Source organism: Cystoisospora suis (genome assembly GCF_002600585.1).
Source record: "Cystoisospora suis strain Wien I chromosome Unknown contig_116, whole genome shotgun sequence".
In the NCBI taxonomy this organism is placed as follows: Eukaryota; Apicomplexa; class Conoidasida; order Eucoccidiorida; family Sarcocystidae; genus Cystoisospora; species Cystoisospora suis.
This window is the reverse complement of record NW_027152918.1, coordinates 21,536-36,516: the sequence shown is the minus strand read 5'-3', so window position 1 is coordinate 36,516 and position 14,981 is coordinate 21,536. Positions and strand designations below refer to the sequence as shown.

Here is a 14,981-nt window from a genome sequence, read left to right as displayed (position 1 = left end):
TCTTCAGAGGAGATAGCTCCTACATGGGCACCCACTACTACACACACGAATGATTTGAGTGAGAAAACACCATACGTATCTATGTATCTGCATCAATAGGCACACATACGTATCTGTACATACATACATACACACAGATACAGTATAAAAAGAACAGCACACTCCAAAGAGGCAGCCTCTCTCTCTCTCTTCAACCCTTACTTCCTCTTTTTCATCGTATGGGGTCACACTGGAACGAGAAGCGGTTCGGCGAATGGCTAGTTAATACTCCAGCCGTTACCACTACTGATACTACTATGAAAGAATTTCAAACCAATGCATGCATACAAGTAAATGACAAGTGCATGTATGTATCCCCTCTCTCTTTCTCGTCCGACCTGCTACTGAGGAATATGAAGAAACAAGAAGTTGGGATATTGACTGATTGATTGAAGCTAACTCGTCCCTTAGCCCCAACGAAAGGAACTGTCCAAAGAGGACGGAAGACAGGAAACGACGGGGGGGGCGAAGATAGGATAGAAATTAGCCGATTCCTCTTATTGTCGTCCATTCGGGGACTGTCGTTCTTTGAAAAGCCAATGTATCTGATGCACATAGCTATGATGCATGCATGACATACACACATTCATTCATTCATTAAGCCACATCAACACGAGTTGAAGGGATCATAAGAAGGGTATTATTATTGTGTACACAGCTTTCAAGAACACACTCCACACGCAGACCATCCTTTCAGCTCAAGTGAATCTTTACAGATCTCATGGGATGGATCTGAAAATGAACGATGAACTCTTCGTATTGCCTGTTACTATTATTACCAGTCATATAGTCATGATGTAAGCGGACGAACAATTGTTCTGTCTCTTGTTATACCACACACCTTTGAACGAAGTCCTATCTGACACGGAGTTGTTTTTCATGCTCGAAGCTTTTTCGACATAGGACTACTGCCCGAATGTCGGAGACGATGGCAAATCTGTAGAAAAGAGCTCAGCAATATTCGAAAAAGACTTTCCAGGAGGGGGGCAGTGTGATTGCATGTGAGCTGCGAAGGATCCCGCTTGACCGGTCCATTGGCAATAAGGATTGAAAGGGCACGCAACTGCCTCAGCATCTCGAACTTGGCGAAGTTTGAAAAGCGGACCCGTTGTCGCTGCAAACATCATACCATTCATATGATCGTCACGTCTTCGGACTAGAGAATAACGTCTAACCCTCGCATCCAGCCATCCGATCAAGCTCATTTAACACTTGTCCACCTACGAACGAGTTTACGTACCTTCATCCATCTTCTTCACCGCAGAAGATGCAACCGGTAGACCACACTCAGGACAGTCGCACATGCATCCGCCTCTATACGATTCTTGGAACGACGAAAAATTCCCGAGGCAGTAGGCGCAGAACATGTGCCAGCACGGTAGGACAACAGGATCAGCCGCCAGGTACTGCCGACAAAGACAACAGGCAAATTCCTGTGCTGACTTCGGCTCTAAACACACAGAAAGAGGGATCTTAACGGTTCCACCAGCGTCGCCGCCGCCGATTTGTGAACGTCGGTTTAGAGGACGTGATGAGCGGGGAGACGCGATCTCGCCTGAACAAGAAAGAAACGCACAACAAAACGCGGGTATTTACCTCGTCGCCTACGCCAGAAGAAATGGACGTGACTCGCAATCTCCCCATGGTTCTTCCGTTCGCAAAACATCCTCCGGCGGTTTTACCTTGGTTTGAGCTTCCACAACCAGTAGGTGGTGCTTCACTCGAGTGCTTAGGAAGAGAATCCTTTTTCGCCCATGTCGCTCTTACACGACTGCCACGAAGCCTCACGGTTCCCGAAGCCGCGGCGGCAACTGCTGCCGCAGCTTCAGATGACTTGGAAAACCGCACGAAGGCATAGCCTGGGTACACGCAGACACAGTCACGCAAAGTCCTGCACTGAGAAACCGATGAAGAAACGAGTATTCACCTACACTGTGCTCAGCTGCTGCTGTAGTGTGGAAGTCTTACCGCTTGTAGCTGTCCATTCCCTGTTTGGATGCCTGTGGTCTTTGTCACACACGACAACGGTTAACTCAACTTTGCCAAAGGCGCTAAAAGTAACATAAAGGTCCTGCCTCGTAGTCGTAGGTGGCACATTGACAATGAGGGTGAACTTGGCTTGGCCTCCAGATCCGCCGCCAGCCTGACAAGATCCTCTTGAGATCAACTCCGAAAGCGGACGCGATCCTGATCCACTGGTAGTCGGTCCCGCCCCGGAAAAATCGAAAAATGAGCCTGTATCGCTGCTTGCGAGCGAGTCAGTGTCCTGGCCTTCTCCCCAACGGAAAAGCTTCTCGAGTTCGGCATCCAATGGCGACGCAGGTAACGGAAAGGGTCCGGTGCGACGCCTGTGAGACGAGCGGCCCCCGTTATTCTCGGAAACGAAAGCCCCTTCATCTTCTGTAGAAATCGATGGACAGCCTGGGAACGTATGACGTCGCCCGATGAACTCCGGAGAGGCCGTCCCGGCTGACAAAGTTTCAATAGGATTGCGTGAGGGATGCGATGATGTAGACGAAGGGAAAACAGCCGGATCGTTGAATACCTGCTTGTCAACGTTGCGAAACTGGTGAATATTGGTAGTCATCTCGCTTCCGGGCTTGCCTGCTGTTCCTCCGTGGATAAGGCCTGGAGACTCTGAACCGATATTCGCTTCATTGACAGGTGTGCTGTTGCTGGCCCAAGCAACAGACAGCGCCTCGAACATTTTTTCAGCATCAACATCGATGCAATGATTGTATTCTCGCCGTGCTTGTTCACTGATCACCTTCCTCAACTCTTCGGCAACATCGAATGTTCCTGAGACTCTATGGCTCAAGGATTCGGTGTTCTCTTCTGACGGCTTTGATTCAGAAGCGGCATGGGGTTTCGGCGGACCAATGACGCCTTGCTGTGGCACTACATTGCGCTGTATACCGAGCTCTGAAAAAGAACCCGCTAACTCATCGGCCTCGCTTGCGAACGGTCGTGAGGATACTACTTGCTGCACACAACTGCTACCTTCCCCAGTGGTTTCTCCTTCAGGATTGCATTTTGATGGATAAATGCTGAGGGCCTCAGTGAGCAGCAAGTACGGGAGTGTCGACCCTGTCTCAGAATCTCCCGATTGTACCGGATCAGTCGATACAACGGGGTCCTGTTGAATTCTGCGTGATGATGACTGGTCCGACGTAGACGCACTTCTATTGATCAAGACTGGAGGCCCGAACACGTTTGAAGAGAAAAAGGACTCTGCACCAGGCGCAAGTGAGTTGCTGCTTTCCAAGGAGCCAAACGACGGAAAACCCCCATATGTTTTGGTAGATTGGGCCGATAATGTGTCATCCACGCTCGTTTTTACGCCATGCTCAAAAAACCCTCTATCCTCCCCGAACTCTGTAGGTGGATGGCTTGCTTCATTCCGAGTCACTGAAGAAGTCCCTCTCTCTTCAGTATCTTTGATCTTCGCAGAGGAACTCTCCTCTGAAACCTTCTCGAGTGACTTCCCAAAATGAGGTGTACCGTCATCTTGATTTGGAAAGTCTTGACTCTTTGCACTGAAACCGCCACCAAAAGAAGGCTGAGGAACTGCCTTGTCACCCATTATTCAGACGCTGTATCAGATATTTCCAAGCAAAATCATCCGAAAGATCCAACGGCTGATCGCAGTACGGTCCTGATATCTAACAGAATGCTGTAGCCCGGAGTAGCGTTCTGTGCCGTGCGTTATGATTTACCGCTCGAGGTAGATTCATAACCTGCACCGTCAGCACCTGTTACTGCATCAGAGTCACCGGAAGTCGGAAACCTCACAGGTAGCCAGGCCTACAGGATCTGGCCTAACAAGCGACTCTCGGACAGGGCCCAGATCGAGCACAACAGTCGCGTCGTCAACAAGGATAAGAGAAAACAAGAAGCCACAACATTCAAAGCCACTTTAACGCCGAAACCGTGAGTGTGCATTGTTGGCCAAAGGGCGCGTCTCAAGGTTTCATTGTTCTAAACCTTTCTGGACGGACTCTCTGCAGGGTGGGCCAACCAGCAGGGTGAAGCCGGAGCACGAGCATTGTGACCGGGATGTCGAAGCCCCGGCCCCGAGCATCGGTGCCCCTTCTAGTCGCGGCGAGCTAGTCGGGCCACCCTTTCAGCGGTTCAAGGAATGCCACTGGCAGGGGTTTTTGGCTTCCAGATGCTGTTCCGAAAAACCCGGAGTTAGTTTTTAGGGTATTTCTGTGCGTCACAGGACTCCCAATGGCGGGTAAACTTTTCCAGGAGTCTCAGAACAGGATTAGTCTCGGTAGCTCGGGGGCGCAAGCAATCCGGTCCCAGTAGAGGCAGAGGGTTGTTTCTTGATTGCAGGGAAGCAAGCTTAGATTCTCTGAGAGGTTGGTTCAAAGTTCCCGCGGGAGCCCGAACGTGGTTCTGCACGCGGCTAAGTGGACTCCACAGGACTGACTCCCGGAGGGTAATACGAACGCCGGCGGCCCACTTCAGATTTTAGGTCATTTTGGGTTGCCGGTCGGGGATTGCACCGATGGTTTACCTACACGTTTTTTCGACTTTGCTGATATAAGCGGCTACCAGTCCGTGGCATACTCAGCCTGTCACACACCGCGTGCTCGACGGAAGCTTCTCCACAATAGTGCGTAACAACTGCAGAGGACAGCGAGTGCCTTCGGCGGGTGATCAGTTTACGGAAACTAAAAGGGGTAAGTGTGGAAGCACGACCTGGCGCCTGTTTGCCTCGTTGGCACCGATATGCCGAAGCGCTTAAGGGTTTGCCACTGGAGCTGACTGAATGAAGGGATCCTTCAGATTATGCATGCCATTTTGGTACGCTGGCTCATTTGCCGACCAGTAGCACACTGGAGCGAGGGGGCAACCGTGTCAGGACTCGAGTTGCTGAGTCATCTCTTGTCCTCCAAGCAAAAGAATTGTTGGCTATTTCCCTGGTGTTTTCCCGTAGAGGAGCTGCTCTTATTTTGCCCATATGCATCTGTTAACTTGGCACTCCTTCAGCATCCTGCACATCAGAGCAGGGTCTGAGCTTCTGCAGTCCGTGTGTACAGGGAAGTGGCTCACGGCCTCTCAGGACATGGCACATGATGAACACGTCAGTGACCTCACTCAACTGAATTCCAGCGGGGGATCACCGGAGGCGGCGCTCTTTTCTTTTTTGCTGCCTCTTTTGGCCTGACTGCACTGCGCCAGCGGTTATATTTCGGTGTTCAGCCAGCTTCCTTTTGCGACAGCAGCGCGGCTCGTGTTCTGTTCGTCTTCTGCTGGGTCGATTTAGGTGGTCGGCTGGCGCGGAGACTTGCTCTCTAGCCACCCCTCATCTCTCACGTGTAGTCAGCTCAAGCAGTTTTAGGCTCTCTTGAGTGGGCATGGACAAACCCGCTGCTTCCGCGGACCGCATACGAAGTCTCAAATGAAAGCAAATTTCTTATGCGTTTGGCTATGCCAGGATGGCACCCTCAGGTCACCCTAAAATAGTCAATAGCACAATGTACTTGTCAAATGAGACATTCCCTGTTCGTCCCATACCGTTGGGAGGACCTCCTGGCCTGGAGCAACTAGATGCTGGAGCTGCTATATCAATCACTCGGAAACAGCCCATCAACCGCGTCTTCGCCTCGAGCCGGTCGAGCGAACTCAAGTCGTTGCAGACCAGTCTCCTTGAGTTCACCCAGCAGGACACGTTGAGTGTGCGGCCAGCTCAGAGCAGAACACCCGACGCTTCAGGGAACTCGTGTGTCACGTCACAGGGGTTGCCCGCTTCAAGGGATGCAGCGAATGCATTCGTCAGTGCTCTGGAGCTTGCAGGCGCTGATCACTCAACAGCTTCCAATAGCGGAATAGCGTCGTTGTTGACGGGCCGCCGCAGCCACACGGAGGAAATTAGCGAGCGTGTGTCCCGCGCGGAAGTACCTACTGCTCACTGTGACGCCGGGGCGGGACTTCCTTCTCCTTTCATTCAGGACCGGCGCATCACGATCAATTCGAAGAGTGCGCTGGCACACGGCGGCAATGTAGGCCACGCGTATGCTTCGCTCCTGAATGCCATTAGGCAACCCCTTAAGGACCGTGAGGCTCATCGGAGCGACACAATGGGGGTTGCGACGCCTGACTCACGACGGAATGCCTGCGTTTCGTCCTCGGGGTCCGGACAGCTTCCGCACTTTGGCATCCAAGGAAGGCACCCTGTGTCGTTCTCGTCACTGCATCAGGCGGGCCTTCACGACACTCCTGAAAAAGGTGGCCCCGGTCACTTCAAAAACTTGGACGCGGTTTCTGCGGTGACGTCTGTGTCCGATGTGGTACAAGAGGTGTCAGCCGTGTCACGCCTTCTCAAGGAAAAACTGGAGCTCTGCGCCATGCAGGACTCGCGAGCCAGCCACGGGCACACGGGAAAGATAGTAGCCGAGGGCAGACCGTTCCCTATTCAGGCAGCGACTGGACTGCAGCCTTCTTCGGCTGGTGCCGCTACTGTTAGGACTGCGGAGAACTTTTCAGCGAATTCATGGAAGGAAACTTCTGCTGGCCTTCTGAATAACCCACGGGTCAGCGTCGGAGTGCCTCAGCTACTAGAGAACTCTGGGCTGACCGCCGACGCGCACAAGCTTCTCCCGAGGCTTTCACAGTCTCCATCCGACAGTCATACCCTTAGTAGTCTGAAAATTCCTTCTGCAAGGGAATACTGGACGAACGAGGTTTCAGACAGAGAGGAGAACGCTTGTCCGGCTGAACTGTCCTGCAGTGAGCTGAGGCGCGACAGTATGTCGACGGTTTTCAAGGGGGGCCTTCATGCCCGGAAGTTGACGTGCCTTAACGTGGAATTCCTTGCTGATCCCCTTGGAGGGCCGCGAGAGAAATGGGGACGGCGTGTCCATCATACATACCCAGGCACACTCGTGACGCGGGAGGGGAGACGAGACAGCGTTGTCGTCAAAGAAATTCCATTGCCCCCCTGCCGCGTAGGCGACCCAGTGTGGGAAGTTGAACAACACATCCATCGAATGCTCCGTGAATGGAAGGACAAACAAGGAACGAGGCTGATTGCCGTCAAGGGTGTCGATATCTGTGGCGAGGACTCGGTGAGTGCGGATTGAAATACGCTCGATTCTATCTGGAATATTGCAGTCTGGCTCGTAGTGCCGAGCTGCCAAGTATTCCTCATGGCACACACGCACGGCACCGTACAACGTGTGTTGACTTTCTCGCTCAGGGCAGCTGCTTCGAGAGCCCGCATTCTGATTGCGGACCCGGTTGTAGCGGGCCCGGCGTCGCCATGGCGCAAGAGAGTTTCACCAACTCCGCAGCCCTCTTGCCGGACGCGTTTCCGAATGCGCGGTCGAGTATGGTGAAGAACGCTTTGAAACTGCCCGACACTGTTTATCGAACAAAGGGAACCGCTCTGGGGCGAAGGGTATTGTATGTGGTCTTTGAAGCTGCCGCTGGGCCGTTTGACGACCACATCAGTCTCCAGCAGCTCAAGAACCAGGCTTGCGGCCCGGCTTTCCTTCCTCCTCTCGGAAGTAAGCCGTCAACTTCACTCGTCCGTCTCAGTAACCTAATCGAGTGTGGCAACGTGCAAACGCAGAGCCTACTCACCATGTCGCCTGTGTCTGTTGCGAAGCCGAGTCAGGGAAACGGCTCCAGAGATCGTACCCGGCACGCGCAGCCCTGAGTTGACACATACAAAGAGTAGTAAGCAGATTCATCTGAGCAGGTATACAGGCGTAGCCACAAGCAACGTAGCCAGGGGTTGAGGATGAAATAGACACCGTCACCTAGCAATGACCGGTCACCGAGAGACCAGCTCTGCTTGAGCTTTCCCGTATGACAAGGAAATTGCCTCGGGGGCAATCCTCATCCGGACTATTCTTGTTTTTCGGCGTGATGTCCGCAGTCTTGGACCTGGTCTCGCACTTGCTCCATTCGCTTTTGGTTATTCACACCATGGCTAACAACACCGGATCGCATCTCCGGATTCAGCCGGACAATTTGCTGCTTCTTCCCTCGTTCGAAGTCAAGCTTGCAGATTGTCTCGGGAAGATGGAGCTCCTGCTCCTGCTAGCAGCACTGAAGAATGGAAGCATCGGAGATGTCGCCAAAGCTCAGCTAACACTCAAGCTGGTGAGGCCGTAGAATGAGCTGTTGACCACCTCTTTTGTTGAAAGTGCTGCTCAGGGGGAACCGGCAAACTCGAAGTTGGGGGTGTTCGTGCGTTCATTGTCGTTGTGGTGTTGCAGTTTCTTGAAGACTACAATAGACTAGTCTGGGTGGACCCGCGAGTCATTATCAAGCTCCGACAGCTGCAGCAGTCAATCAATGCAGTTATGACAAAAGCTTCACTTGGTCGCGCCCCGCCATGCAACGCTGCCGGAGCTAGTAAAGAAACGTCAAGTGCATATGATAACGCTTGCTCATCCTCTTCATCGAAGGCTCACCAAGGCGGTTCCCCAAACTGTGAAAAAAATATCCTGCGAGACATGGCAATGGAAGTCGAAGCCTTTGTCGGAGTCCAGCGCTCCTTTCACTGCCCAGAGATGTTAGGAGATTCTGCAAGTGAAGGAAATGGAATGGACACGCCGCATCTTCAGGAACTCGTGAAGGACGTCCGGCGTATTGCCACAGAGCATGATCTGGACGTTGCTAGTCAGCAAAGAGCTGACTGCTGGTCCATGGGTGGGTACATACCAAGCGCAGCACTCGCCTCATTCGAACATTCTGTTGATCTGATCCGAACAGCTTGCTAGCGGCCGTGTTTGGGAGCTAGTTTGTTCCTAGCTGTGATGTCGTAGGCCATCAACAGAGACGCGGAATCCACGCGTGAGCACCCGCACCGTTCAGTTGTAGAGGACATGCTCGCAGTATCACCGGGATCCTTCACAGTAGCATAACTAGAGGCTCTCAGGCCCCCCGCATGTGCGACTTCTCTTGTTCCACCCAGAATCCCTGTAGTAATCTGCCAGGTGGCGTCTCCAACGGGGATCTAACTCGTTGGCACTGCACACAGCTAGGTGGGGATTCGCCGCCCGAATGCACAGCCCTCACAGGTGTTGTGTTAACTGAGTGCTTCTTTGACAGGAGCGTGCATTTTCTACGTCATAAGCGGCGGACAGCATCCGTATGGCCTCCTCTCAAACCCTGAGCAGATCCTTGAGAACATGGTCGCCGACAAGCCGTGCAATCTGGAGCAGGTACGTGCTGCAGGCACCTCCTTATGCCACGCATACAACAGAGTCGTGTAGCGTTCTTTCCTCTCAGAAAACGCCCATGAGCGCCGTAAGGCTTGAGTTCCTAGAAACAGTAGCCACCACGTCCGGTCTGATCCATCGCCGTGTTCTGGAATGTGCCCGCGAAAAACCACCTTACAGGGACGCTTGTGGCCTAGACGTTCTCCCAAGTTGAGCAGGCACAAAACCTCTCCGGTTTTGCTAGCTTGTCAGGGACATCCTTGCCGAAAAGGCTAGGAGCGAATTCGAGGGACAGAGCAAGTAGTAGGCACCATAATCTCCGTGCTGTAATGTTCCTGCATGCGTCACGGGAGCCGCACACAACCGGCGAGGCCTCCTTTGGTATTCTACTGGATCCTTGGTCCGGAAGAGATGTGCACGTGCGACTGCGGTGACGGGCGAATTCAAGGGATTCTAAAATGAGGCCATCAGTCAAGCCGCTAGGAGCAATTGAGTAGACCCCGTAACACCTGCTTGGCTCGGCAGAACAGGAGAGGAGTGGGGGGCCGGCCTTGTGAAAGGAAGGCTCAAAGAACAGGTAGCTAGAACCGCAATCTCTTTGCGGTTCGTGGTCACCTGTCCACATTCATTCGTGGTCGGCTAACAAAGGCTGCGTCTTTCTCTCAAGCTATGGCCGGATACCGCCTGCCCCTTGTGTGAAACCGGTAAGTGGGGTAGGGCGGTCTTCCGGTGACATCACTGCCTTGTTTGTCTCCTTCCGTGCACGCCTCTCTCAGTTCGAGTGCTCTCCACTCCTCAAGGACCTTCTTTACCTTCTTCTACGCTATGAACCGGACAGTGGCTGCCTTGTTCATCTAGCCGCCTGTCATCCCCTTTTTTGGACGTACGAGGACCTCTTGCTCTTTTTAAGAGCCTTCAGGGCTCTTGTCGATTCTCCAGCCAATCCCAATACCTGGCTGACTCCACATGACGAGAAACTCCCCTTCCGCACAGAGCTTGGAACCCAAAGCTCAGGTTGCGAACAGCTTGCGTCCGACAATACCCCCCACCTAACTAAAAAGACCGCCCAGAAACCCCTGCAACAGCTGGCATCCTCTCCGGCACCAAAAAGCATCCTATCCGAAATGAAGACAGACCCCATACTTCGAGGTGCCGCCCAGCGTAGATTCCCAGTACTTAAGGTACGACGGAGCAGCGCGTGCGGCCACACGCCTTTCGGGGGGTTCGACGCACGGCCCGTAGACCCACCTAGAGAAATGACACGTCGAGTTTATCCACCGTGCTCTCTCCTATCGATTCAAGGTCTTTTTTCCAGCGGCCTGCGAGGCTACACTTACACATCGCACGCAAAGCACCGTTACCCCCCCCCATGAGGCACGAGCAAACCGGTAGGGCCTGTCTCTGCCCCGTCTGATGGGTCTGCAAAGGCCGCTAGGTGCCACCGGATGCGAAAGAGAACACCGCTTCCTGTCAGCCCTTCATTTACCCGCCCACTGACTTCGTCCGTTGCTTGATGCTTCTCCAGGATTTTGTGGAGCTTGGCTCGCTGGAGCACGAGGGAAGCTCGCCCTCCGAGCTGGAAGTGATGCGGTTACTTGCAGCTGTTGCTGAAGACAGTAAGTCAAAGTGACCCTCTGTTGGTCTTCATAGTCGCTATAACCGAGTCTCTGAGTGGACTCCACCAATGCTTAGAAGGAGTTTTTCCTGGTGTCAGCGCGCGTGAACAAACTAATGTTGCTGCCATCCTTATCTGACTTCGCGGTGTCCCTTTCCTCCATCCTTATACAATGAGAATGCAATTTCCTGGAGTACTACCGTTCTGTGTAGAGATCTTCGGAGAGGACAGCAAAGCTGCTTGGGCCCTGCAGTCTATACTCCGCAGATATTCTATCGTAGTAGACTGTCAACTAGACTTGTGAATCTCAGGCCTGTCCACTCCACGCGATACGAGGCGCGTTGACGTGTCAAAAGCGAACAGTCTTCTACGGCATTCTTTTTCTATATGTCTTTGCATCCGCGCAGCCACGCTGCAGTCATCAGTCCGCCGGTCATGGCTCTTATCTTTTCTTAAGAAGCACCCAGCTCTGCTCCTACGCTCCGTCCGCGCCGTGTTGGCAACAGTTTTTTCCTCCGGCAGATTCCAGCCATCCATTCCATCGAGCATGACTCTCTTCCACAATGATCATCTTTCACCTCACAATGTCACCGGACAAGCGGCAACCCGAGTCTTTTCTAGAGGGGAGGGCGCCCAGGCAACGCTCCTCGCTTCCCGCATCGCGCCTTCCGGAGCGTCTGCCATAGATTCCGTGACCGACTATACCAGCCTTACACAGCCTGGAGCCTTTGCTTCCTTTGAGGATGGGGCATGCCACCTTACAAGTGTGGTGGAAGGCAAACAAACGATCCCGCAGCCGCAGTTTTCCTCAGCAGGTAAAATGCGTGCCCCTTGCTCCCAGGGACAGGCGACGGGCTCTTTCGGCGCTCGACCGACAAAATCTCTATCCGTGCTGTTTTCCACTCCACGAGCTGACGATTTGTCAGGACCAAGCACCCCCTGGGAGTTTTCTGATTTCGCGGGGGCTCTCCGCCGCTCTCCACAGACCTTCCAAGAACTCCTAGCACAGCATCAGCATCCCTTACTGGGTATGTCTGTAGCTCCGACCAAACAGACGGGTGTTTCGCGCCCCCTGTCGCCGCAAGACCAAGCTACGCTTCTGAAGGCTTTGCAGAGTCGCAGATATCCCCTTAGATTACTGTTGAAACTAAGACCTCACGGAAAGTCCCAGCTCAGTCACAAGGAGGTCTCCGATGCGCTCCGTTTTTCGTGCACAGTGGCACCAGCGGCTCGGGCTCCCCCACGCCAGGTACCGTGGAATCCTCATGACAGAAAAAAGCGACAACCTGCAATACTTTCCGCTCCGCCAGGTGCTGTTGTCAGTGCAAGAAAGGAACCATCTCTCCAGGAACCCTCATTGACAGTCAGTCATGCGGAACTCGAGAGTGTTTCCGGGCCTCGTCAGTCCAGACAAAGCCAGTCGGGTCGTGAAGACGCTGTGGTTGGTGAAGCTGTGTCTGTAACGGCGCCTCATCTTCCTGACTCTCACAGAGCCACTGACACTAGTTTTTCCGTAACCCTGTCCGAAGGTGGACGGGCTAAGGACTCTTTACTCGGTGGCGTTTCTTTAGAAGAAACAAAGTTGTCCGTGGAGCATTCCGTAAAGGACCTGAAGGACCTCCCGGTGTCCTCGGAGTCTTCACCTCGGCCGCCGCATACAACGCCCGGTGGCAGTGGTGAGAATCATGCGCCGACAGGTGCTCAGGGGGTGGCTGTCTCTCTCCCTCCTTCAGTTACGACCTCGATGCTGCTTTCAGACACTGGGCGTCTTCCACAATCACTGGCAGGTCAGAGGACTAGCCCCGGTCTTCTACGCGCTCCGCAGAGTGTCCTTTTGTCGGGAGCGGTAGAACGCTCCGTGGTCAGGACCGCTAACAACTTGCTAAAAGTGAACTCAGGAGTGGCGAGCTCCCGCCCCCAGGAGGCACAGGACCAAAGCTGCTCTGGGCCTACAGTAGGCGTATCGTTATCCGACAGCGACAGAGAAGTTTTTGATAGGTCTGCTGGGGTGAAGCTGGAGTTGCGTGGTGAACATCGGGAGTTCGGATGTGTAAAGCGTCCGAGCGTGACGCAGACCACACTCGGGGGGTCCAGCGAACCCCATGGAAGGCAATCTGATAAAAAGTACAATTCACCCAAGTTCCTAGCCAAGACAGCCAGAACGGTTCCCTTGGTAGTTCCTGAAAGGCCAGTTGAATGTAATCAGAAAGCCTACGTCAGCTCGCTATCATGGAGTACCCCGGCGCTTTCTCGGAAGCTCCCGGGAGACCAGGGCGCAGGTTATTCTTTCACCTGGGTTGGACGGATTGATGGCAAAGCCTCGCCCCCTGCCCGCGCGACAGGTACGGTGTCGTCTACAGCGACAGCCAGTTTTCACGGCGCCGGGTCAATGCCCCCGCTAACGCCTAAGAAACCTCTCGACCAGCAAATCTCTCTTTCAGTGGGGGCGGCGCATAAAGAAGTCAGGGGTCCTGGAGCGACAGCAGCAGCGATCTCTCGGAGGGCCCCACGACGGATGACTTCCATAGTACCAGGGCCACTCTGCCCTGCCAAAGAACGTGCAGTCCGAGAAACGGTCCTTCAGGGGGGACATGCTTTTCTCGGAAACGAGGTGCCCTGGTTTGTCCGATGGTACGGGGAACTCACTGAAGAGCAGTTCAATCAGTGGATTGAGGAGGAATCGCAGAAATCGACTGGAGCTAAAGGCTCAGGTGACGACGCCAGTGGCGTAGCGGCAGGTCAGGCTTGCAATGCCGGACAGCACTGCGATCTCGAACAACGCAAACCACGCACCGGCTCCCAAGAATTCGTCGATGAGAGCGGAGTGGAACCTAGTAGCATATCAGATCCCCAGCCTTTGCAAGCCGATGGAAAACTTCGACCCCGTCAGGGGAATCGGCGGACGAGACGGAGAAATAACGGCAAGAAAAAAGCGAACGAGTCAAAGAACGATCCTCAGCAGTTGCCGCGCCTTGACAGTGGAGGGGCAGTTCGCCAAAAGCCTTCCAGCCACTCCAAAGGCAACAGGGGAACTACGAAAACTTCAGGAAAGGGGGGTGCGGAAATGAGCGCTCCATCTCGTAAAACGAAGCCAGGTCTGTCATCTGTTCGTATACCCGGCCCTCCCCAGAGTAATAAAGATCAGTCGGATCCGCCCCAGAGCCTAATGCAGCAACAAGAAAACAAGGCGGGCCCCAAGGTGTCCTCATCGCCCAAGAAAACAACCAAAGAGCAAAAGAGGCCTCCCCAGCCAGATTTGGCCTTGCCCGTAGTTCATGCTTGAAGGTAGAACCGCCGCACACACACACACACACCGCTTCCCTCGCCCTGCCCAAGACATCCAGGCCCTCAAGTCCAACAGCTGTCAGTCAGGGCTTCTCTGAAAAGGAGCTCGACCGGATGTTCTTTTGCTGATGTGAGCAAGCCCTCGACTGGAGACTCGCTGGCTCACAGGTCCCCCCCATGGATGACTTTGTCAGTACAGGTTTGTTTCCATATCCTTATGGTTAATGCCAAATGCATGATGTATAGAGTGGGTCACAAGTGTGATTTCTTATTTCATCCTAGCGAGCTTGCACATGGGAGCCACATCAGAAGCCACGCCTGTCTCCTTACTGAAGAGGGACGAAGTTGGCCACCCCTGGTCGGCTCGCTGCGTTGTTGCTTGGTCACTCGGTTGTGGTCTCCGTTTGCCGTTGCCAGGGCAGCCGGACTGACTGATCCTTTGTCGAAAGTTTGAGCTTTGGTACGCTTACATATACGGGCATAGCACGCCATGATTGACTGGCACTTTCAGTCTCCTCCTTTTGATTCTGGGAACCTCTGAACCCGCCTCCTCCGAGGTGGACTGCAGGCCACGGTGAACCCCAGCTTAAGCGCCTTCGTACGTATGGGAAGGCGCTCGGCCGTAAAGACCCGCCTAGTCTTCTATGTATCAGAGAAGCGATTTCGTCCATAACGAGTTGCTAAAAGGACGGTCTACCTACGTAGGTGGCGAAGAAAGAAGCACTTTTTGCTCATCACCATCGATGAAGTCGGCAGGTGTTAGAGCAGTGGAAAGCCGCCCCGTCCCGTAGAAACGAGGAGCCCAGCGGGCAACGCTTGGCCAAGAAGCGGAAAAAGCTTTCTGTGGCAGCTGAGAGAAA

At 53.7% G+C, this 14,981-nt stretch overlaps 1 protein-coding gene across 1 annotated transcript; it reads left to right on the top strand.

Annotated features, from left to right (window-relative positions):
• The first annotated feature begins 4,959 nt into the window (after positions 1-4,959).
• On the top strand, positions 4,960-14,705 carry CSUI_000287 (zinc finger (ccch type) motif-containing protein). The gene is made up of 8 exons (XM_068060521.1): positions 4,960-7,115; positions 7,247-7,556; positions 7,931-8,157; positions 8,274-8,709; positions 9,112-9,224; positions 9,998-10,402; positions 10,747-10,837; positions 11,244-14,705. The coding sequence occupies exons 1-8, from the start codon at positions 5,487-5,489 to the stop codon at positions 14,117-14,119; spliced, it is 6,087 nt and encodes a 2,028-aa protein (XP_067927504.1). The 5' UTR covers positions 4,960-5,486; the 3' UTR covers positions 14,120-14,705.
• Positions 14,706-14,981: the final 276 nt, after the last annotated feature.

What these genes read in the sequence shown, in the direction of transcription:
- CSUI_000287 (XM_068060521.1), top strand. Translation starts at nt 5,487, where the DNA reads ATGGCACCCTCAGGTCACCCTAAAATAGTCAATAGCACAATGTACTTG. An exon ending in ATATCTGTGGCGAGGACTCG is followed by an intron (nt 7,116 to 7,246) that starts GTGAGTGCGGAT and finishes TTTCTCGCTCAG; the next exon opens with GGCAGCTGCTTCGAGAGCCC. An exon ending in AGCTGACTGCTGGTCCATGG is followed by an intron (nt 8,710 to 9,111) that starts GTGGGTACATAC and finishes CTTCTTTGACAG; the next exon opens with GAGCGTGCATTTTCTACGTC.